Source organism: Pelecanus crispus, chromosome 5 (assembly GCF_030463565.1).
Source record: "Pelecanus crispus isolate bPelCri1 chromosome 5, bPelCri1.pri, whole genome shotgun sequence".
NCBI lineage: Eukaryota > Metazoa > Chordata > Aves > Pelecaniformes > Pelecanidae > Pelecanus > Pelecanus crispus.
In genome coordinates, this window is record NC_134647.1 from 50,074,998 (window position 1) to 50,099,284 (window position 24,287).

The 24,287-nt window shown below is 38.3% G+C and overlaps 3 protein-coding genes across 7 annotated transcripts in view; 2 read left to right on the plus strand and 1 right to left on the minus strand.

The window, feature by feature from the left end:
• Positions 1–333: 333 nt before the first annotated feature.
• Positions 334–3,610, plus strand: PDC (phosducin). Its single transcript, XM_009483778.2, has 3 exons — positions 334–394; positions 2,232–2,392; positions 3,083–3,610. The coding sequence occupies exons 1-3, from the start codon at positions 334–336 to the stop codon at positions 3,608–3,610; spliced, it is 750 nt and encodes a 249-aa protein (XP_009482053.1).
• Positions 3,611–6,537: 2,927 nt separating this feature from the next.
• Positions 6,538–21,211, minus strand: ODR4 (odr-4 GPCR localization factor homolog). Of its 3 annotated transcripts, XM_009483779.2 has the most exons (15): positions 21,113–21,211; positions 20,546–20,677; positions 20,074–20,169; positions 18,831–18,937; positions 18,061–18,097; positions 17,798–17,938; positions 17,084–17,179; positions 16,470–16,535; positions 14,957–15,085; positions 14,300–14,390; positions 12,520–12,705; positions 11,399–11,404; positions 10,934–10,945; positions 8,482–8,574; positions 6,538–7,289 (listed from the first exon to the last, which is right to left on the minus strand). In XM_009483779.2, the coding sequence occupies exons 1-15, from the start codon at positions 21,209–21,211 to the stop codon at positions 7,222–7,224; spliced, it is 1,359 nt and encodes a 452-aa protein (XP_009482054.1). In that variant the 3' UTR covers positions 6,538–7,221. The 3 variants fall into 3 exon arrangements, with proteins under 3 accessions (XP_009482054.1, XP_009482058.1, XP_009482056.1); XM_009483783.2 differs by lacking the exon at positions 20,074–20,169; XM_009483781.2 differs by lacking the exon at positions 16,470–16,535.
• Positions 21,212–22,686: 1,475 nt separating this feature from the next.
• The window catches only part of TPR (translocated promoter region, nuclear basket protein), a 45,790-nt gene continuing 44,189 nt past the window's right edge, over positions 22,687–24,287 (plus strand). For all 3 annotated transcript variants that reach the window (XM_075711561.1, XM_075711562.1, XM_075711563.1), the window contains exon 1: positions 22,687–22,849. In XM_075711561.1, the coding sequence (XP_075567676.1) occupies positions 22,699–22,849 (151 nt within the window). In that variant the 5' untranslated portion in view covers positions 22,687–22,698. The remainder of the gene's footprint in view (positions 22,850–24,287) is intronic.

Sequence of the window (24,287 nt, forward strand, 5' to 3'; positions counted from 1 at the left end):
CATTGCAGAAAGTTTTACAACCACTGTTTCACACCATGCTCCCAATATTCTCCAATGACTGAGAAGGAACAGTATAACGAAGAAACCCTCATCTAGGTACTTTTAGTAAGAATCTGGCCAGAAGTCTTTTTAAAGAGACCGCCATATATCCTAATTGCTTTTTATGAGACAATGAGAAGCTCTACAGTTATCGTGTATTTTGATCTTCACCGATACCTAAAAGCTGCAGGAAATTACATACTGTGCTGTACCTGCTGTAAGCTTATCTTTTCTATCCTGTTATTAACAATTCTCCTTTTTGAACTTGTAGTGTCTCCTACTCCAGCCACCAGAATGGAAGAAAATGCCAACACCAGCTTTGAAGAAGATTTTGAAGGGCAGGCGACACACACAGGCAAGGAAACTAACTGCATTATTTTTTTTTCTAAAAATAAGATAAACCATCCCTGTTCACTGGGGAAGCCCAGAATTCGAGTAGATCCCATTGGTTTGACAAACCCCTTGCACAGAAACATAGGCTCCAAAGCCAATGAGAATGTATTTTGGAGTAAGTGACACCCCTCATGGAAGGGCAGGTAACACCAAACTGATCTTTGTGCCAATCCTCCTCATGCCTGAAGCAAATGGCAAACGTAGAAGACACCTGAAGAAGCCACTAACAGCAATGGTCCAGTACAACTCTTGTTGGTTTATTGCTTCAGTCACGAACAATGGCCTTTCTTCCTCTGGGGAAAAGAGAAGAAAACAAAATAGCAACAAAAAGCATACTCTCATGCTAGAATTAGGTTACAAGGTTTCACTATAAAGGCTCAATTATTTTTTCCTTCTTATAGAAGGAACACCCAGTGCTAAAAGTGTACCTATAAATCCTTCTGGCAAACACCGCATAACATTTAAAAGCTTTAAAAGCATCCTTGCTCAGAATCACAATTCTTTTTAATCCAGCACTCAATCACCATGATTTTTATGAGGACTGACATTGTATTCAGCTCTACAGACAGGTATCGCTTCATCCCACCCCACCAACAAGTAACTATATGGCAATCATTCCCTCTCTGTGCTCCAAGGACTTCTTTTTCTTTGTGCTATAATAAATGTAGCTCTCGTAATAACTCTTTTTGGGATTCTTTCCCAACCAGCCTTGCTACTGTCAACTAAGATTATTATATATATTTTTTTTTAGTGACTCAAATGTAGGGTGCTACATCCACACCTAACCTTCAAAATAGTTTTGGAAATTAGGCTACTGCATGCTTCATCGCTATTGCTATGCCAAGAGGTTCAGGCTAATTCCTGCTTTGAAATCTTGTTCACAAAAGATCAGTTCACCTTCCCTTTCCACCGATGGGTGTAGTGCCTTGAGCCACCACTTCCAAGATGTTGAAATTTAATCCAAAACAGACTCTTGGCAGCTGGCAACACCACATCTCTCTCATGAGAGGGAAAGATGCTTACCTAGCCTTTCCTAAATTTCCTAAACTTCACCTCTGAAAACACTAAAAAATTCCTTGGTTTTGCTTTATAATCTGAGATGCAGATTAAAATGTTTGATTTTGAAAAGCACCACTGTAATTTTGAATTGAGAAGACCTTTCCCCCCCATTCCAAAATTTAACTGTATTAATCAACCAGCTCCAATGAGCAAGATCTGTGTTACAATCACAATTATCATAGCATTGCCTTAGAGGTTATTCTTCCAGTGGAACAGGTATGGGTTTAAAAAAAAAAAAAACCCACCCACAAAAAACCTAAAAAAACCCCCCCAAAAACCCAAGAAAGCAACCCTCAAGTGTCCTGTATTCTTAGTTTTACTGTCAATATCTTAAAATAGTCCTTATGCATCTTATGTATTCAAAGACACTGTCTACAGAGAAATGCAAATGTACTTGTAAGAAACACTAGCTTTGGCCAAAATGTCAGTTTTAACAGGTTTCATCATCCTCATCCTTGTTAACTACTCGTATAGTTCACCAAAATCCTTTTACAGGTTCCTGATATGAACCAGACCACTGAAGTGATCCAGGTTAGAAATAAAACTCTGTCTTTCTGTTGGAGGCTGATGTAGCACATTGGTCCCACAGCTCTGGTTTTCAGCTCTCCTGGAGAGAGCTCTGGACGGAAGAGGGGTAGATGGATAAACTGCGGCACAGACGGACAAACCAGCAAAGGGCAGAAACTTCTTAAGACAGTTTCTTGTTGAGCCAGTTTCTCACCTAACTTCATCCCTCTTAGGGCCCAAAGGCGTGATCAATGACTGGAGGAAGTTTAAATTAGAAAGCGAAGACGGAGACTCCTTATCCTTGAGCAAGAAAGAAATTCTTAGACAAATGTCTTCACCACACAGATCTTTCAGTAAATGTGATAAAGACACCAGAGAGAGATTCTGCCGTAAGGTGAGAAAAGCAAAATAAATTAATTTTGATTCTATATAAAACAACAGTTATATGCTAGAAAACCTTGAATTTGCCAGACTCAATTCCTTTGCAGCTTCGCAGAGTTCAAACAATATGGATAGAACAAATGCACATCCAACCATCTATCTAGTCTTCTCACAAGCAAAGTCTAACTTCAGTAAAATAAGCAGTATATTTCACAACAACATACCACACAACAGAGTTTGACCTTTCTTCCTCCATTCCCTACCTTGATGCTCTATCCTTGGTTAAGGCAACTGAAAATTTTTAACATGCTTAAACCCCTGCTGGTCAGGATAGAGCTCTGAGCCTGAATGTCACTCATTACCATTTACCAGTTCTGAAAGGGGGGGGACCCAAACCCCAAAAACCCACAGGTATTAAACTTTGCTCCCACTACAGTCACTGGCAAAATTCCCACCAACTCTGGAAAATCCAGAATTTTTTGTCAAATGTGTCAACTGCCTTCAATACCATTAAGTTGACATGCAAGTGTGGAGACAGGATCTTCACCTGTCTCTAAGAGACCTTCCAGTGTCACTGTAAGAAGTGACTGCTCTTCTGGCTAAGCTTTTGATGCAATGTTCTTTAGACAACAACTTAGTCTCTTCCTGTTTCAGCGCCAACAGATGACCACTTACTAATATAACACTGTCTCAATATTCACAGATGAGCATGAAGGAGTATGAATTAATTCATGATGAGCAAGAAGACGAAAGTTGCCTACAAAAATACCGCAAACGCTGCATGCAGGATATGCACCAGAGGCTGAGTTTTGGGGCGAAATATGGTTATCTGTGTGAGCTGCAGAATGGGGAACAGTTCCTGGAAGCCATCGAGAAAGAGCGTAAAACTACCACCGTCATCGTCCACATTTATGAAGATGGCATCAAGGGCTGCGATGCTCTCAATAACAGCTTGACCTGCCTGGCGGCCGAGTACACCAATGTGAAGTTCTGCAAGATCAAGGCCTCCAACACGGGGGCTGGAGACCGCTTCTCAAACGAAGTGCTTCCCACCCTACTTGTCTATAAGGGTGGGGAGCTTCTAAGCAATTTCATTAGCATTTCTGAACAATTCAGTGAGGATTTTTTTGCTGTGGATGTGGAGTCTTTCCTAAATGAGTATGGGTTGCTACCTGAAAGGGAGCTTCCAGCACTGGGAAATGGCACCACAGATGAGCAAGATATTGAGTAATTAGCCATAGTCCTCACTGCCTCCCTTTCCTCTTCAGTACGTTGTAAATCAATCTCAGTAACACCCATCTCATTTAGAGAAGGCTGTCTTTGCTAACTTATTTGTAAGATACACATATATAAACATTGCTTAAGTGTTAGTATGTGAATTTTACTTAAAACACATACAACTGGCAGTCCTGCACATAATTATTCTATGCCAGCCACAAGTAATAGGAAGAACAGGAGACGATAGTGGTGATCTCTAAGAAATTAAGGGAAAAGAAATAAAATTAAAAATTAAGGGCCCATGCACGTCTCCATTAAGCACAGGAAGAACTTAATTTCAACAGGAACAGGACTGATCCATCCCTCTGCATACGTAAAAAGCCATCTCCGTGCTCTGGAATTATGGCGAGTCCTGGGTCCTCAGATTCACTTCTACCGACTTCAGTAGAACAAGATTTCATCCAGCAGTTTTAAGGACAAATAGCTCAATGCCCTTACATTCCTAAATGGCTTAGATATCTAGGATATTATTTTACGCTTCTGCATTTAACTTGCAATATTCATGAAAAGCCACAAGTTAGCTCAGTGCTTCTGTAAGTTTGTCATCCAAACAGCTAACACAGACACATTATCAGCTAATTTCAGTTCATTGTCGCTCCATATTTTGAACAGTAATATTTTAAAAGTCTGCAAGTTACTGAAAAAGTATATTGTGGTTATGTAATAACTCTGAATAAAGCTTAACAGCTCTTAAAACCTGCCATTGGAAGTATGAAATATATTGGTAGAAATATATATAACCTCAACCTTAAAAACATGTGAAATATTAGTAAGCACTCATTAGACTAAACTAAACTCAAAGTTTAAAGTTTTGCTAAAGGAATGCTGCTGAGAACTACAGTTTAACAATCCGTCTGAGAAAAAGACACAAAGGTAAACTCACTATAAACCTTCCTCCCTCTCTCTCTGCAGGTGTAAAAAAAATCCACGTCCTTCAGTTCTGACACAAGACAACAAAGCATTAGAAACATTTCAATGACTTCTTTTGCACACTGGCAAAGTTGAAGGCTGAATTTTACTCTGAGGACAGAAATATCTGTATCTTAACTGCACTCAATTTTGCTGATAAAGATTTTTTTCAGTACTCATAGGACTCACCAGTTTTTATTTGATTAGACAGTTTCACGTTTTGCTCACTTTGGAGTGCGAGCTTTCAGTTTTGCTTTGGGTCAGGATCCCATCACAAAAATGTCACTCTGCAAAATTCTGCACATAGGTCAGTAAGAATTCAGAATTGAGTGACCAGTATCAAGCAACCATTACTGCAGTGACATAACCCAGACATTAAAAGCAGATTCTTATCACTGTTTTAAACACATTCTTTTCATTCACATGGAAAATTCACATGGGTAGCTGAAAGTTACAAGACTGTCATAAGTTTTTCTGACAAAACTCCAAGTGAATAAAGCTTTTCCCTTAGAGCAGTCATTTGTCCTCTTACTCAAGCATGATGTTTACCTCTCAGCTAAAATCACCTTCATCTTAACATTCCATTTGCATCAGAAGGTCAACTCTTCAGAAAGCTACCATTTGCAGATATACCTAACATTACGAAAATCTCATGATCTTATAACAGGTTATGTAGAAAACAGTGAATTATCTTCTGTAACAAAACTAACCAGCTCCTTGAGTAGTGGGACAATATTTGTCTTGTATTTTTTGATTATATGTTTTAAAGAACAGGCATGAAAAATGTCTGTCCTCTACACACCAGAAAATCTCCACGTAACTGGTGGGAACTTAACATTTTTGAGAACTTTCCCTCTTGTCAAAGTTGGTTCAAAAGTTATTAGGCTGCACATCAGCAGCCTGATCACGTAAGCTTCATTTCTTTGAGAAACCAGGCTGAAAGCAAAAAACCCCTAACAAACAATAACCAGAACAGAAACTACATTTACGCCTAGTCGTAAGAAATAAGCTGACACTCCAATTTAAGAGACAGATTAAGTATGCTTAAGTAGGATTTCCTTCAACCTGTAATTAAAAAAAAAAAAAACAAACCAAAAAGGAAACACAAATGTGATGCCAAGCCCCAACAGAAGCTCATGACTAATGAAGTTGCAAATGAAGCTCTGATCACAGCAGTCATCCATATTTCTGCAGGGAAAAAAAAAAAACCTTAAAATTAATCTCATTTTCTGGATAGCACTCAACCTCCCCCAGAATCAACTGCTTCTGCATAATGCCATGTTGCCTATTGATTCCACCCATTTGCACAGAATAAAAGCATCTATAAAACATGTAGCAGCTAAAAACAGTGCCTCCATTACAACATTCACTTTCCTCTGAGAGGCCCTACTTGAGCAATACTGAGCACAAAAGAGCAACACTATGTTCCAAAATGTAGTTACAATACTAAAACTAGATCTTTTCCAAACATGTAAAAACAGAATACACAGATGAGGCAACAGTATTTAAGACATCTTTCTCACGGTTGCCTTTTATTAAAAGTATCCCGGTACATCCTTGATTATGCTTTAGAATTGAAGCGTTTATATTTTTTCTTAGTGTTCCAGTGCCTTTATACAAAAAAAGAAATTTGCAGCGGTATTAAAATGCCCTAAAATCTGGAATTCTTTTCTATTGTAGGTCAGATCCAAGTAAACATCCCATTTCATATATGAATTATCTTTATTAACCTTACTAGAATTCTTCCCTCCTTCTGCTCTCCACATGGCAAGGAAATAGTAGTGTTATCGCCTAAAAGATACCCAGGAGAATATCTCATAATGGAAAGCTATCTGTTTATTAGCAAACAATTTTGACAACTTGCATGTTGTCATAATCCATATAATCCATAATCCAGATAATCCATAAGGGCTGCCTAGATGCAGGGGTTGCTGAAATAGTTAATATTCCAAGAGAATGATGACTGAATCAGAGCTGGACAGAGAAATCCCCGAGAGTCACTGAGTAAAAGGTGGCATATACACCTCTCAAAATTGCATTTTATTGATTTCTGAGTTCTCCAGGTCTTGAACTGAGGTATTTACATGCTGAATTGGTCTAGTCTTGAAACTACTAGAAAATATTTGTACACCTATTACGCTAGTTAACCAATATTACATAATACAATGCATATGGTGAAATATTTGCTTCATTAAATCTAGTTTTTCCCCAATTAACTTTAATGAAATCAGATTTCTCTTAGCAAAGGAACCCTTAAAGCAAGAATTGCTTAGGTAACTATGCTAGGCTTACCAATAGCCTGAAAAACACCAGTAGTAGCATTTTCCATTAAAACAGCAAGTAGGAAGAAAATGAAGGTTCTACATTTGTTTAAGGGATCTTTCTAGAAAATAATACTATCATTTATTTATACAGAATGACAGGGCTAGTTTCTTGTAAAGTTGATTCACCGCCTACTTGATACTGTAACCGCATGATTCTACTTGATACAGTAAGTGCATGCTGGAACAAGGTAACTGAACCTATCATTACAATTTATATTGCACATCTAACTAGTGATATGTAGGCAACAATTCCTAATTACTAATATATTAAACCCAGGTGTTTCCATCTTGTAACTGGCCAATACTTCCATGAAGCTCCGGTTGCTTGAGTTTAATCACTGAAGTAATTGAAAGAGAAGATCGATGCAAAGACTGCGACAGCAGCTGCTATTACCACACCTAAAATAACAAAGGAAATGCATTCAGTGAGTGGCAAGGGCAGCACAGCCATCAGCAGCTAGGGTGTGGAGGGCAGGGTCAAGGTGAATGACAAGCAGGAGGAGAAACAATAAGAGCCATTCCAAAACTATCTACCACTAAGCCTAAATCTAAAGCTACAATGTCAGATAATTAAATTATAAAAGCTCCACATGACATTTCTAATCATAGTAGGGCCCTTCCAGAAACTGAGTTGACTGCATACTTTTGTAGTACCTTAGTCATGTCCTGGCCCATAAAATAATGCACTGACTCTGCACTACTGTTTAATTCTAGGAATCAGACTAGGAACAGTAACAAAAATTTTAAGCTTTAAGAAACAAAAGCTATTAAGTTTTTTCTTTTCTGTGTGGCACTACATCTACTCCATAAATCTCTTTGTAGCACAACAGTCATTTTCCTATTTACATGCTTGTTACTGATGCAGTTCAGAAAATGACACACAAAAAAACCCCCAAAACAACTGAGGGATGATTCAAGGGAAAACATTTTTACATCCAAAGCAAACATATATTTAATGCTACTACTCTTTAATCCTCCAGTTACAATGTTGTTCTACTAAGAATTAATAGAAAACAAAAGCTACTGTTTTGTTGACTAAAGTATAACTGTATTTTAATACAAAAAGACAGTCAAAACTCACAGCAGAGAACTGTACTAAGTGCAGACAGATGTATGAGTGCTGGACGAAGGAGTACCATGGAGAAGTTTTATTTGAAAGACTTCTGTGGCTGGTGTTCCCTGAATTACTGAGGCTGACAATTAGGACCCAAGCCCATATGTATTTGTCAGCTTCAGAAGAAGATTAGTGAGTCACTAGCTGATTTATGGATGCCTACTTGATAAAGCCATTCAGCTGTGGTTTTTTTTTTTTTTTAATTACAGAGTTATAGAAGCGGTGGCTCCCCAAAAAAGAAATAAAGCTACATGAGCCTTTTGTATTGACTTGCAGGCTGAACAAATGTAGGTTTTGTTCCAACAGCAGGCTGTGGTTCTTTCTTCCCCAGAAACACCCTGCACCTACAACACTGGCTCATTTTAGAAAAGCATTGTATTAATCTCACCAGTTTATTAATAATGTGGAAGCTAACAGTACTGCAAGGGCCCATTATGGCTTCCGGATTGCCATAGCAAAACCAGGGAAGTAACATACCCATATTTTGTTGAAGTTTCAACAGCAATGTTGCTTTTATCAGTTGTTTCTGTTGTGTGTCATCCATGTTGTCAGTAACTGGACAAATATTAACTGCGTGGAAATCAAGTGAAGTAGTAAATACCAGGTGAAAAGCTAACAGTTATGTTTTACAGCTGAATTAATGCAAAAGGCCAACAATTTCATATCAACTTTATAAAGTACATTTTATGGTAGAAAATACAGTTTATTGCAGTAGAAATGGTACAGTAGCAACAGCATAGTACTAAACTATTCTATATGGCTGGAAGAGTAAAAGTAAAGAGAAAAAATATATTTGGGAAGGAGCTCCTTTTCCAAAACTCATTTTCCACACCCTGCTTCCAGAGTAACGTATCCAACTCCCTTTACATAACCTGGGGAGAATTTGACTACTCCAGGGCGGAACTATGAAAATGAACCATTAACCACCTTTCAAGATCAAAGTTTTCCCTTCAAAGACATTTGTCCAAAGTTCAGGCTACATGCAAAACCCATGCCACTAAAAGAGTGAGACCAGCATCATTTCCCTACCCAACAGCTATAAATGTTTTTTCAAAGCATAGAAATTCCTTTTTGAAGATCCCCTAAAAATACACTTTCAGAGCAGGCAGAAAGGACACATTCCCCTTCAGAACAATTACTAAATCCTTAGGCTGCTCAGCCAGGATGTTAGAGAGCTTGACTCTATTTCCAGACTGATGGGATTCAAAACCGTATCTATTTCCTTTCCAAACACTTCCCTAATCACTTGGCTATATCCAGCTTGTTAAAGAGGGGGAGAAGAGAAAGAAGGGGATTCATCTGGAGTCCTGTAGCTGAACTTGTTAATTTGTCCCACACAGGGCAAGTATGCTTTGGACTATGCAGTTCAGTGATAAGGCTACTTGATGGTGGCAGGCCAAAGGTTTTCAATTTGCATTCCTGTTCCCAGGATAGTTTGCTAAGGCATTGCTTGTCAAAAGTTCTGATTTCAATTCAGTAGCTACTATTGCAGACATCCTCTGGACAAGTAAACACTAAGATAAAGTGTTTGTGCTATTGCAGTGAGACCTAGATGTCTTTGGAAAGAACAGAATGGGCATGCTGAGATAAAAAAAGACTAACAGTTTGTTCTTGTTCAGAAGATGAAGAACAAAAACCCACAGCAGTTCCAGATATCAAATTTTAGCAGTCCAGAAACGTATAATCTAGATGTGTGATCAGAAAGGTTGCTTCTGTCATCTAAGATGAGTCATGTGCATGACTGTGTTCGAAACCTTCTTAAGTCAAACTTGCACAGGATCTGTCGTTACACAAAAACTCAAACTAGACACTTAGGACCTGTCTTTAGCCATTTTTATCCCTGAACCCACTGACTTCGTAGAGGATGTACTACAGCAGAGCAATCAATAACTGTCCGATATGAAACTTAAAAAGGATAGCAAGAGATATATATACACACACACACATATATATGCATACATTAAGCATGAACATTGCTTTGAGATCTCTCTGCAAGCCGCACATACATGTAAAATAAAAATAAGGACACAACATTTCAATGCAAGGGGTGCTTTTTTGAAGAGAAATTATCACATATCTCTGACGCCCACTGGTCCACAATGAGGTCACAGTTTCATCACTATTTTTTCTGTGCAAAGGAAAACACACCCTCATCTGCCTAAAATATGAGCAGGAATCTTCAACTAGAGTAAATGAACTATTAATCATTGCAAGATAACCAACTACATAAATCCCCAATTCTTCATTAATTCTTCAATATGCTAACAAAGATGGGGAAGTGACTACCACTACTGAAGTCTTATTTATGTTTATCCACTCAGGGTATTTAACACACCACCACCCCCTGCACCAAGGAGGAGCAGGGATTTAGTAAAGCCAATCATAAATGCAGAGCTTTCAATTGCTTGTACTGAAGTGCTAAATACCTTGAAACTACAGTGTTAGAGCTATGTATATCTTTCAATTATAAATAGGTCAGTTTTTACTTTCTATTTTCCATGTAACAATTTTAAAGCACGACCCAGTAGTGACCTCACTGGAGAGTTGTACAAGGAATCAAGAGAATAAAACGGTAGGAGACAGCAGCAGAGGCCGTACTAATTAAGCACATAAAACTGACCTGCTCAAAATACTTTTATTTCATATGTTTTGACTAGAGGCTGCTTAAAAATAAATCTTTTGGCTGTACTGATTAGATCTTCTTCTTATCAAGTGCATATTTTAAAGAGCAACAAAAAAAAAAGAAATTATTGGAGAAGCCTGCTCATGTTCTTGAATATTAAACAGGTTTTTTTATCAGCAAACTTTCCCCAGAACTTCACTACGGAGAGCATTTCCAGTTATTTCAAGGCTGGTGCCTAAGACCACAGGAATTTTCATACAAACAGAAAGGCTGATGTTAAAATTCACTACAAACCAATTTTTACACCATTACTGGACACTGACTATTATTAACAAAGATAATGCTAAGCTTTGAAAAACAACAAGTGCTACCCAAATTAGAATGATGCACTGAAACATTTACACAGGGGAAACCCCAAACTCTCATTATGCCACAAAAACATGTTTACAGCAATACTTAGACACTTCATAACAAAGTACCAATAAAAATCAAATTGCAAAATTAATGTTGGGGGTTGTTTTTGTTGGTTTTTTTTTTTTTTTTTTTAAACACAGAACACTTCTTACACAGTTAACAGGTCTAATTTCTATAACGGCCTTCCTAGTGTTACTAAAAATGTATTAAAACAAATTTTAATAAAAAACTGGGAAAACTGATTAATTTAGAAAGACATAAGAATTTATGGTTAGCTCTGAAACAAGAAACTAAAAAAAAAATCCAAGTAAACAAGTAGGTCAAGTAGAATATCAGTAGTCACAGTTTTCCATACACAGCAAGCTCATGGCTACATTTTCCATTTTTTGTTCCTAAATACCAACATCAAAAAGTGTCCAAAGTTCTTATCTGAGAATTAGGGGTTGTTTGTGTGGTTTTGTTTTTTTTTAATTTAAGTTATAAAACTGTAACCTGTAGCTCATATTCACATTGATGGGGGAAAAAAGGGAAGAAATCTCTTCCATAAGATCACAGGAAGTATTATTAGATGCGTTTCAACTCCAGATTTGACTCCTACATTGAAATCAAAGCCTTATGGGGGGGGGGGGGGGGGGACCAACCCAAAACACACAACAGGAAACAATATAAACCAGAAATATTCAGAAAAAGAAAGTCAGTAACTAGCAAAATATCTGTATTAGAAGGAATATAACAGTCTCATAATCATATCATAAACTTCTAAGACATTCAGTAGAAATTTAAAGAGCTCTCAATTTTCTTTCCATTTCAGGTGAATCGCAAAACTTCAGTTTTGGGCACTGCATTTGATAGATAAATCAAAACACTCAGACCAAAGAAAGGTACTTTGTATTTTTCAAAGAGTCAAGTTCTAGCATGAGAACTTCCTGAAAGACACATTAGACTACATAATTATTTTTTAATATTTAGTAAAAAAACAGTAGATTTGATTAGTCAAGCTCTCAACTTCTTATTCTAATTTACTCTAAGTAGTATCAGAACTACTCAGCTCTTAAACTAGCAAAGTTGAACTGCTGAAAAAGCAGCCAGAATATAAAGCTTTACATGTTTTTCTTACAGTTTATTTGCCAATACAGGATCATCCTTAATTCATGTGCAGAGTAACATATGCAAACCTGGTTCAACTGAACGTTCATGAGTTGCAACCATGCTTGCACAGATAATGCAGTGAAAGAGCAAAATACTTGAGAGATGAGAGAAAGGTCTGTTACAAGTTAAATACAAAAACTGCAAGAACCCTTACCACTTTTCAGAAATATACTGAAACTGTAATTAGATTGATATAAACCCTTAGAGTTTGATATGAAGTAAGCCAACTTAAAGCATATCCGTATCTGGATAAAACTGGCCTGTGCCATCAGTCAACATTTTTGTAATCCATGATGCAGTCTATCCTGGTTCTCAGATACTGTATTTACCTGTGTTAATTTCCTCTGCTATATGGATATCTTCAGCTTGCACAGATTGATCCAACATCTCAACAAAACGTTCCTGAATTTCTCCAGCGGCCTCATCACCAAACTTATAATCACTGAGCATCACACTGGATCCAGCAACAGGGACAAACAGTCTTTGAGGTAAGACATGATATTCCCTCTCAAAATCTAAAAGAACAGAAGGAAAAAATACCATCCAAATGAAAGTCTTGCCAGTTATGATAAGATTCCTCATTAATCTCTGACCATAAGATAAAGCTATTGCAAAAGAACTGCTCACGGTTTCCATGTAAAAATTCTGTTTTCAGGCATGGCTTGCTTAGTTGTCACTGTTTTACCAAAGTTTTGCCTGCTATTATACTGATTCATGTTCTTACATTAGTCTCTCCAGAAATACCCGAGACACCTCCAAAACAGACCATAAAATGTTAAACAGACCTTTTTTCATGTTTAGAATGACACTGGGAAAGACTGCAGATAAGAGTGTACACAGAACAGCATATGATTTGAACACCACAAAGGACTGCAAACACTTGGCTGCTTTATGCCACAAAGCACGGGTGCCACCTAAAGAGGAAACTGAAAACTGCATGGAATTGAAAACACCAAGTTTAAGTCATGCAGGTTGAATAAAGTTGGCTGACACCAAAACAAACATTATCCTAAAGCATATGGTAATTCTAAACATGAATTGTTTTTCCTCACACAAGCAGCCTGCTTCCATTTCTTTTCTACTTTTTCTAAAATCACTACCAAAGATAGCATCTTTTAAAAGGCTTCCCTTTATATAAGATCTTCAAATTGGTATTTTAGTTAACTAGTAGTATTTGGTTTTTAAAAAAAAAACAAACAAACAAAACCAACACAAGAAGATCACTTGATACCATTGCACTGACCCAAAGAAGTTTAAACAATCACCCAGCAAGAGCTAGGAGATCTGATGTCAGCATATGCCCCCTTAGTTTTTAATGTAATCACGACAGGAAGTTTTATTTTCATTAGATCAATTTGCATTTTGTTCTCGCCTCTGCATGGTGCTCTGTTAAACTCAAGCTAATGCAATTTTTCATGGTGCTGAAATAAGACTTCTTTAAATAACACAAAGCTTGTAAAATGGTATTTGATGAAGAGAAATAAGTTCAGGGGGCAGAGACAACACAGATGATATATTTACATAGTTACTTAGGAAAAAAATCAGGATACTTCTTCACATCACAATCACCACATACAATGCCATATTTAATTTAATGGAGATTAACTATTGAACTTCAGAGCTCATGTCCACTAGCATTTATAACACAGGTGATATATGAACCGGGAAGGCCATGTCCAGCTGGTTCTTTGAATCCTACTAAGTTTTAGCATACTTCAATATAAATAGGAATACCATAGGGTGATTTAAAAAACAACAAGAAAATTAAAAATGTGCAAGTTACAGTTAGAACTTCAGTGACAGGAGTTTCAACTACAGAATTTTTAACAATTACAAAATTTCTAATCAGTGAGAAAGAAGCTGAAATTGCATTTTGTGGTCATGAGAACTGAACACAAACTTCGTGTGAAAGCTGTGATGCCAAAGAACACATCTGAACTTGACAAAAATTCTCATGATTTAAGAAAAAGTCAAGGCTGCCAAACAGAAATTGTGCCATTTGCTTTTTGTTCTGTTCTATCCATACTGGAATTTCAGTACACCAGCAGAATTTTCTACAAGAACCAAAATTCACTGCAAATGTAAGCTGTTCTTTCTCTAAATTCCTACTTTTTTTGTGAGGTCCTTCATTTATAATGAGATCTTCAAATAGTATTTCACAACGATCACTCAATGTGTTTATTATGTCTCTTTTCAAAGCCTGCAAGGACAAAGCAAAAACATCAGTAACATAAAAGCCATTTGCAAAGTTTTTGACCAGTAAGAAACAACAAAAGAATTCCCTCATATGTTTAACCCATGTTGAAAGAACAGTTTTTCCAGAAAATAAAAACTCTAAAGAGAGTTAAAGAAAGTCCAATAAAGAGAAGCTAATGTCAAAAGAATTAAGACCAAAAAAGAAAATAACAAAACAAAAAAGAAAAGCTGAGGAAAATTTTAGTATTGTTAGAGTAAGAACTGACAACTTCTAGACATTACTATTAAAAACAATAAAAAATAATCACAGCCTAATCACTTTGAAAATTTGTGCAAAGATTCATCAGTGAACAGCCTTAGCAACATAAGACATAACCTGCTAAAAGTGAAAAAGGAACTGAATCCATCACACATGCACACAGATGGTTTCTAAAACAATCCGTATGTGCAAGGGGATGAACATTTTGACCCCAGTTTAGACCATGTCATTTTGGCAAAGAAAAATCAGTATGACAAATTTCATGTATTTCAGAAAAAACAATTCTCATGAACTAACCACCTTTTCACTACCTGAATAGCTTCTTTAACTTTTGGCTTGTTGTTATGTATGTAGGCTCTGCATTTCACAGCACCTCTGAGATTTATGGAAGCACTACAGACCTGGACTGTAGCTGTTGATCTATGACTTGAACCCTGGGTCTGAAAAATAAACATGTTTCAGTTTTATCTTGTTACCAAGGCACTTGCAGTGTGAGTAACAAAAAACAGAGCTAGGAAATTAACAGCATACCTTAAGATGTTTACATATAACCTGTTTTCCCTCATCTCTAAGGTGGGGTTTTTTTTAGTTTTGTTAGTTAAGACTGAAAATCTCTCTCCTTTTCCATTATGTAAAATGTATTTACTTTTCCATTATGTAAAATGTATTTACTTTTCCAGACATTCCATTTCTTGAGACTTAAATATCTGTGTCTATAAGACTTCTAAAACTTTTCAGGCAAGTGGCTTGTGGCTAATATTAGTATTGCAATCTAGAAACATTTTTAAAATTACTTTTTTAAATGACGAAGTTTGTATGCTTACTATATAGTAAGCATAACTTATGGTATCCTGAAAGGCATCCCATCAGTACTAAATTATAAACGTAGCCACATATAAAATTGTATCAAACTGTTGCCTAGAAATATTTGCCCTAATTACCAAAAGAATGAGTGTGCTGCATGAAGCACTCTAAGACAACACCTGGAAACACAGGGATGTATAACTTCCACATGAACTGCATAAACTACTTCTGCCAAAATAAAAAGCTTTCCTTTTTCTGAGACAATTAACTGTTGGAACAATGAAGCAACAAACGCAGCTGAGATACTCATCAAGTCTTTAACATGGTATTTTATAAATTTCTAGAAGTTTTGCTAAACATAACTTTAGAGAAACCAGGAACTACCTGACAAAACAGGGTGGCCTGTGCTGTGCAAGAAGCCTACAAAACAATGCCTGGACACATTTGGACTTTAGGACCTAGACTGGGGAACCTAATTCAGGGTTCAAGTCAGCATAATATCTGGTAGAGAGGAAAATCCTGACATAGACCTGACCGCTCCAGATTATGATTCAGCTCACAGGATCTGTACCTTAATCAAAAACTAGCGACTGAGCTTCTGACAAAAGCATTCTCATAAATGTCCATAGCTAGCCATGGAAGTTGAAGCATGGGGGCGATTCTGAACTTAAGAACGATGCAAAGTCACCTTGAAATCAATGTACGCAGGTACATGCAGGTATCCTACTATCCAATGAGTTAGTTTGCAGGACTTCATTTCTATAACCAGTTTTTCAAATTTTCCTTGCAGCTGTACTGTGCAATTCTTACACAAGGTGGTTATCACAGCACAAGGATTTCCAAAGACATGAAATAAGCAAATCTGTCCACAGTTTCACAGCCAATATCCATGGGGAAATAAAAAGTCTTAGGACAAAGTAAGCTGCATTTCTAAACAATAATTCAGAATGTTCTTTTATTTTTTATTCTATTTTATAAGATAGCAGAGAGGTTATACTTTACAAACCACTAAATACTTACCAGCTGTGTCAGAACCTTGACATCAGAAAACTGAGTGCTGGATTGAGTATTTCCTCTTAACTTTTTCTGAGGGGAAAAAAATTCTTTGTGTCATGAAACAGGAAAAAAAAAACCTCCCTATATCAAAACCTCTTCACTATGTCATAAAATGTGTATATCAAGTTTATAGCTTCTAAGAGAGAAAAACAGCACATAGAAAACGGCCATGAGATTATAAAAAAACCTAAAAAGTTACAAAACTAAAAGGAGAGATGAATGCATCAGCCAAACAATGTGTTTCCACTCTTTGTTAAACATTTAGACATATGTAGGTCGTAGAAATCTCATCACCTACATTCACACCTTACTCATGTTCTTTAATGAGGAGACAGCATATAGAAAATTCTTTAGTCAGACTTTACATATAACTATTGCGTTCGCATTGCCAGAGGAAGAACAGGCAATCTGCAGCAATGAAGTTGGGAACACAAGCAGTCCAGCATTATTAGTTACTTGACATAGGCCAATTAGATCAACAAATGTTGTACAGAAGACATCTCAGTCAATGCTTTATCACACTGGAGTTTCTAACTACACATCTATTAGAGTTCAATTCCTTGTTGTTCGGTACTCACCTGCCCTTCCAGTAGTTCTGTATCATCATCTTTAACTTGTCCATTTATCAGAAAAACACTGTCTTCTATCTGTTTTGACCACCGATTTAATCCATTCTTTAAAAGAAGTGAAAACATAAAAAACTCATAAGAGAATTTAACTAAAAGAGTTGGACAGTATCATGCTGAAAATCAGAGAAATACATGTTTCAACAGTTACTCCAAGAGAGTTTTAAAGTCTCTGAAAAATCTGTCTGTATGTTTTTCCAAAGCTAAATCTTAAACCCAACATGTTCTGAATATATTCATTAAGAAACAAGCATTTCAAAATATTTAAGTGCTACCCCAGGGATTTTATTTTTGTAGAGAGGGATGCAGCCTACTGAAAGTCAATTCATATTAAAAGCACCCCATGCCCCTGTTCTAATTGGATGTAACCTTTACTAGGTGAAGCAGAAGAGACTTTAGTTGGAATAATCATAACTGCTAAGTAATTTTGAGCAAAGGAAACTATCGACACTAAGCACAGCAGAAGAAAAGCTATCTGCATTTTTTATACTATGAATGCTTCACAGTAACTTCAAATTACATTTAAAAGAGGAACAACTGCCAAACATTCTCTGCTGATTAGTCCTACTACTCTACTCACACTATTCAAATCTTTCTCTCTCATTTAATTTTCAACAGAAAAAGTAGTGAAGACCAACTACAAAACTGGTGCAGCCAGTTAGTTACCTTGGTATTCTTCTCCAAGTCATGGTTCGGTGAAGTAGCAAGAAGTGGAATGTGAATATTAACATTTACTGTGCAGTCCAAAGCCAACCAGGAAGCAGACAGAGCACTCTGGTATTTCCAATCTGCTGGTTTAGCTGAACTCTGAGAGGAGAAATAAGCAATAAAGCATCTATACAAACCACTGTATAGCTTAAGAGATTTTTTTTTTTAAACATTTGTCATGCATTAGAAGCTGTATATGACATACAGGATGACAAACTTACCTTCGGATCTTGTACATCATAGGTTCGACAAACTACTCTTTGCTACTTAAAGAAAAAGATCCAGTGGAAAGCAAAAAAACGAGTAAGAACAATTCTCAATTACTTTGTCCTTTACTTAACTTCTTTGTTGAGCTAATTTATGGTCTGAAGAAAGTTCTCACCTTTCATTAGTGTAAAAAAGTGGAAAAACATTTGACTGTAAACTCCAACTATCATAGTGATGCTGTCCCATCTCTTACAAATACATTAAGATCAATAGGTATTCACAGGGAGAACCACCAATGCACCAATTTGCAATTTGTCCTAGTCTCTCTCACCTCCCTCAAGGAAAAACCTTGCTTTCTCTCCTTGTATTATTTCATCATCAACAGACCCAGCATTCTTCTGCAGCACTAGTACAGATCCCACATGCCTGCTACTTCCCCACTTCCACGTAAGTATCATTGGTAACTGCAAGCTCAAGAAGCTATATAGTATTTTAGATGTTTTCCTCAATTCATGCAAATCAAAACTGACTGGGGAAGGCATAATTTGATACCACCACACACACAAACCTAACAGCAAGAAATGATGGAAATTTTGCAAGGATAAGAGGGTCAATAGTCTTACCCATGGCTAATCAGGAAACTCTGTGATTTCAACTCACTGATCTATGCCTATCTGAACTCAAACAACTTTCCCCTCCCAATTTATCATTTATTCAGAAATAACTACAGCAACAAGGTTGGGGGTAGCAGTCTCAAGCCATAAAGCTTGTTCATAAAGGATACTTCTTTGTAGCAGAACAAATCTGAAGAGCTGCTCTGTCTGAGATCTCCTCCTCAGCAGGTTTCCAGAGCCTTCTTTTAGTCAAGGACTTTTCCACTGAGAAGATCAGCTAAAGATGAAAAAAAGTATTATTGATTTTTCCACAAAAATAATGCATTATAATTTCTCGAAAATAGTCCTACACCAAAGTTCTAAGTCCAAGTGATATCATAATTATGTATAAACAGGAAATACAGCCTACATTTCACCAAAATGCCACATTAAAAGAACATTCAACAAAGATTCATAGGCAACTACCCCAAAGCAAAAGTTGCTTGTGAAATCTTAATTCAGCTTCCTTATAAACTGCACCAAGCAACACACATTCACATGTTCAACCTGTATGCTTTTCTCCCTACAAAAATATTACAGCTTTATGCCTATCAGTTGAGGATCCAGAAAGACAGCTGTCCAAAATAGCTACTAATTCAAAAAAACAAATTTTAATTCAGTAATCACTGGATACAGCTCACCTTTTTTTGTTGGCTACTAGTTTCAGTAATCACAACTGAGATGCAGTTGCACTGCACTGCCAAAATTGAATCTTGGACCTTAGGCTTCAATATCTACTCATGTTTCAATCATTCATCATGCTTACCTTATGAAAACAATAAAATGAAACTAAATCTACAGAACAGAAACTAGATGTGGCACTAGATGCCCCAATACTGTAATAAAAATGCATTTTAAGTCTATCAGACAGTAGCACATTCTAAGTAGTTTTTAAATATAACCCCACACACCTAAGTCAAATACCCTAGTTCTATACAAGAAATTAATTTTAAAGGAATCAGAACTATAGATCTTTCACTACTGTAAACACTTCTAATCTGAACAATTCATTCAGACAAAAAAAGCTAACGTGCTACCACTACTAACAATTGTGCCACAAGTATTTAGCTTAATATAAACCTCTAAGATGTTTTCCTTAAGCTAGAAAGTCCACTTTCAGTAAGTACAGTAAGATTTGCTATTGTAGTAACAAACATCACAAGAAATAGAAAGGTAAAAAATACAAGCTGTGGTACACTCCCACAGGACAGGGATTTCTGAGGTTTCAGTCTCAAAACCATACATCAAACCAGAACATTTGTGCTTTTAGAAATAAAGCAACAAAACAACCATATATACTGAAGACAACAATAGATAATTATTCAGCTACACACCTAAAGGTATTCTTGTCTTTTCACCAGGAAGTATACTTACCTTGCGCAAAGCATTTTGGCTATCTTTTGACAGTTCTGGAGTTGCAATAATAAATACACCAAGAACTAATAAGCCTCCAGGAAGCATCCTAGAAACCTTAAAAATAGAAATGTATTTATAGGAATTAGAGATCTAGCAACCATGTAACTTGATATTTCTAAAATTTCTAATGAGAAAAGTATGCATCAAGAGCAGAAATGAAATAAGCAGGACTTTTTCACTTATAGGTTCCTCTGAAATGTAGGAACACAGCACCTCACAAATTTTCTCACTTCAGTCTTACCAAGTCTCCGTTTCATCACAAACTTTGAAAACAATACAGATTATTTTGTTTTAAATATCTGTGCCTAGCATGGTTAGGAAGGTGCTTTTACTTTGAGAAAAAGGCTTGAGATTACACAAGTGATAAGACTTACAAAAACTATTTCCTGTCTGTTCCTCCCACTCCCTTCATTAACTCATACTGTGCTACCTGACTGGCGTGTGTAGTTATCCATTCTTCATCAATGGACACCAGTTTTGACGGACTGATGTTGTCTTCTTTCTGCTCTTCCTTTGGAGGTGTTCGAACAGCCCGAATTACATAGTCTCTTTGTGGGGAACACTTTCAAAAACATCAATATAAGCAAATATACCATGAGGTTGATACCAAGTCTGAGAATATACTGTGTAATATAGTAACCGTAGAGGTCTGCTTTACAGTACGTATCGTTAAACTCTATAGTAATCTGTTACAAAAATAATTCCTTCACGACTTTGCCTTTGCCTTAAAGCCTCGTTTAGTGAAAACTTTTATCTTTAAGATTTTAATTTCTTTCTGTGTGTTGTATCTTTCACAAAATGATTTTAAAAGATTTGAGTAGTTGGTTGACACTGCAAACCCTTTAAAGAAGTCCCTTCTGGTCATATTACCACCCTCATGCACATACAAGCTCAATGTGATGTTAACAGACTTATCCCAGATGATTAAGGCCAAGGGGGTTTTCCCCTATTAACATGAATGAACGAATGGAACAGACTTCAAATATTTCACACTTACCTGCCCTATTAATAAGCCAGTGACATAAGGCTTTAATTTTGTGCTGAGGTCTGAAAGATACTGCCCAACAGCTTCCTCAACGAAGTAAGTTCTACCCATTGCTGCAGGTTTAAGCCTAAGTATTATAGTTTCAACCTACAAAACAAATAATGCATAAAGTCAAAGAAGGTATATATACTACCCCTGTTGCCTGACACTAAGAGTATCACACAAAGATCCTGAATAGATTAATACTTTATCTGTCAACGAAGGTTAGTTAAGTATCTTTATGATCTGCACGTTCGTTTTTTTAAATGAAAAACATAACTCTCTACACTAGAGGACGTATGTGACCCTTATTTGAAAGGAAAATATTCTCAATACCTGCCACTGAAATGACATGGCAAATCACGCAAGCAAATGCTAGGAAAAACATGTCTCCAAGCAACAATTTTTTTGCTGCATCATGTTTCAACAGAGGCCAGAATGTAAAGTGTGCATTTTCGTATTTGCATTCATCTTTGAGGGACTTGCTAAATTCCACACTTGTACTTAAACATGCCACATGCAATTTTCATCCCAATTCCTAAGGCACTAAAAGTACAGCATCTGTGGACTATCCAAAAGGCCATCTTTACAGCTCCCATCAGTAGCCATATGAATCCAGGACACGCAGACTGCCATAGACACTCCTCCCTTCCACGCAGACCTACTTTGAAAACGGCTTCATGCATTGACGACTTTCACAAAAATTAACTATGAAAACGCTCAAGGCAAAGAGCACATGGTGAGGAAGCAAAGGGCATTCTGAGACCCCACAAAGGTGTCTGCTAGAGAACGCTGCACAGCGATGGCGGACCGGGGCGAGGAGGAAAGCTGTCACCCACCCGGCCCTGTGGGCCGAGCCAAAAGCATCTCTGCACCCGTCTGTACCTGCACTTCAGCCCGGCCCACAGCTCGGCGGTCGGTCCCGCACAGCTCCTCCACCGCCTCGGGGCGCGGGCTTACCCCAGCGCTCCCCGCACTAGCCTGACAGGCACGGCCACAGCCGGGCCCTCAAGCTCGGCCTCGGCCACAGCCACCCCAGCGCCGCCGCCGCAGCCTAGCACTGAGCCAGCCAATGCTCGCGTCACCGGTAGGCGCTGCTCGCGACCCAGCACAGGGGGATGACGTACGCCAGCCCAGACCCGAGCGCGGGAAAAGGGCGCGCAGAAGGAGAGCACCCTGCCAGCGCCGCCATGCTTTGAGTGGCGGAAGCGGTAGCGCCTCCTCCTGCATCTCCCGGGCGCACAGGCTGCTTTAGAAGAGCGAGCAGGTCGCAACGAGCTTCGAGACGAACCGTTCGGGACTCCTGTCTCGATTTTAGTGGCTTTCACACCTCAGTCAGCAAATATAGCCTCACTCAACATGGCGGAAAGCGTTGCCCTACCGGAACCGGATGTGCTTGTAGACGCGCCCCCTTTCTGGAAAACTACACTTCCCATGATTCCGCGGGGCCCGGCCCACCAGCTCACGCACGCGGCATCGTGGCGCCTGCGCCTTCGGGCGCGTCGCGGCCGCTGGCGGTTAGGCCGGAAAGCGCAGCGGCGCTCTGGGCTGATTCCAAGATGGCGGCTGTGCTGCAGCAGGTCCTGGAGCGAGCTGAGCTCTCCAAGCTGCCCAAGCCGGTGCAGGGGAAGCTGGAGCGCTTCCTGGCCGATCAGCAGAGCGAGATCGACGGGCTCCGAGCCAGGCATGAGCGCTTCAAGGTGGACAGTGGTGAGCCTGGGGAGGGGGAAGCTGGGAGAACGGGAATGGAGGTGAGGGGGCAGCGGGAACGCGGCAGGCCGCGGGCTGCTCTGTGCGGAGGGGGCTGCGCTGCCCAAGGGCTGAGCGGTATCCGCTCGTCCTGGTGCTCGGGCAGAGGCAGCGGGCCGGCAGCTCGGCTGCGGACGGGTGGGCTGGGGTCGGACCGGGTGCCCCCTGCTCCGACGCGCTTTTAGCGAAGGAGCAATGCCGTAGTCCTCTCAGATGAGAGGAGGGAGGGGGGTAGGGCTGGGCCTGACGGGTCGTTGTCTTCGAAACGCTTTCAGGGGGTGACCTGGGGCCTGTGAGATGAGTGTGTGCGTCTTCAGCCTCGGAAAAGGCCCTGAGGTGGGGGGTGTGTCTGCTGGCTGGGAAAGGTCCCTTCAGTTGAGACCTCATAAGGTTTTTTCTCTCACTTTCGCTTGGCAAGAGGAGTTTGATTTTTTTTTTTTCTTTTGTAAAGGACTATTCAGAGTTAAAACTGCATTAAAAATGGACTTAACAGGTTTTCATCAGATTTTTAACAAGCTTGCTTTGATTCTTGTTGTGGAAGAGAAATAATGACTTGTTTACCCAACTCTTAAATAGCCTTAGGTTTATACTTTTTCTGTTAAATTCCATGTTGAAGGCCATAACTTTTCTGTAAAATGCTCCTGATAGAATCAACATTTTTATATTGATTTGGAGGTTACTTGATCATGGAAAAAATAATGCCAGTAGAGAACTGGAGTAGAAATGAGAGAAGTGTGTAGATGAGTGTAAGTACTAGGCAGGGCTGTGAATATGAGTTAATTTATCATGTAGGTGACGTACGTTTGATGTAAACTTTACTTCCACCTTTCCTTCAACTTTTCTGTCTCTTTCACGATAAAAATATTGCTAAAGTAAATTAATAGACAGTAGTGTAAATTAGGGTAACCCACAGATTTTAGCAGGTTTGTCTCTTTCAGGTCCGTTCTTCTCCTGTGTGGTTGGAGGGGCAGCATTATTTGAAATTGTAAGATATGATAGAAAGCATAAGATAAATTAAAAAATCCCTCAGTACTTCCTTAAAAGTCCACTATGCCTGAGAGTGAGATTAGTTCTGATTTTGCCAAGTATTTTACAGTTAAGCTATATGACACAGCTACTGTTTCAGATAACCAAAATTTAGATCTAGTTATCTTTCTCAGTGCTATGGGATATGCAGCACAGAGCACAAGAATTCATTTTAAGAAGTGTTCATTAAAATTTTTCTAAATCAAATCTGTTGATACCTAGGGTTATGTGAATCTTACTGTGTGTGTATAGAAGTATGCTACAGGTAAAAGAAGTTTTAAGTTGATGAGACCACACTGCATGATCATGCTGATACAACATTCTCTAGCTACATCAAAAATGTTAGCTATTAAGATTAATTAGGCTGTTATTT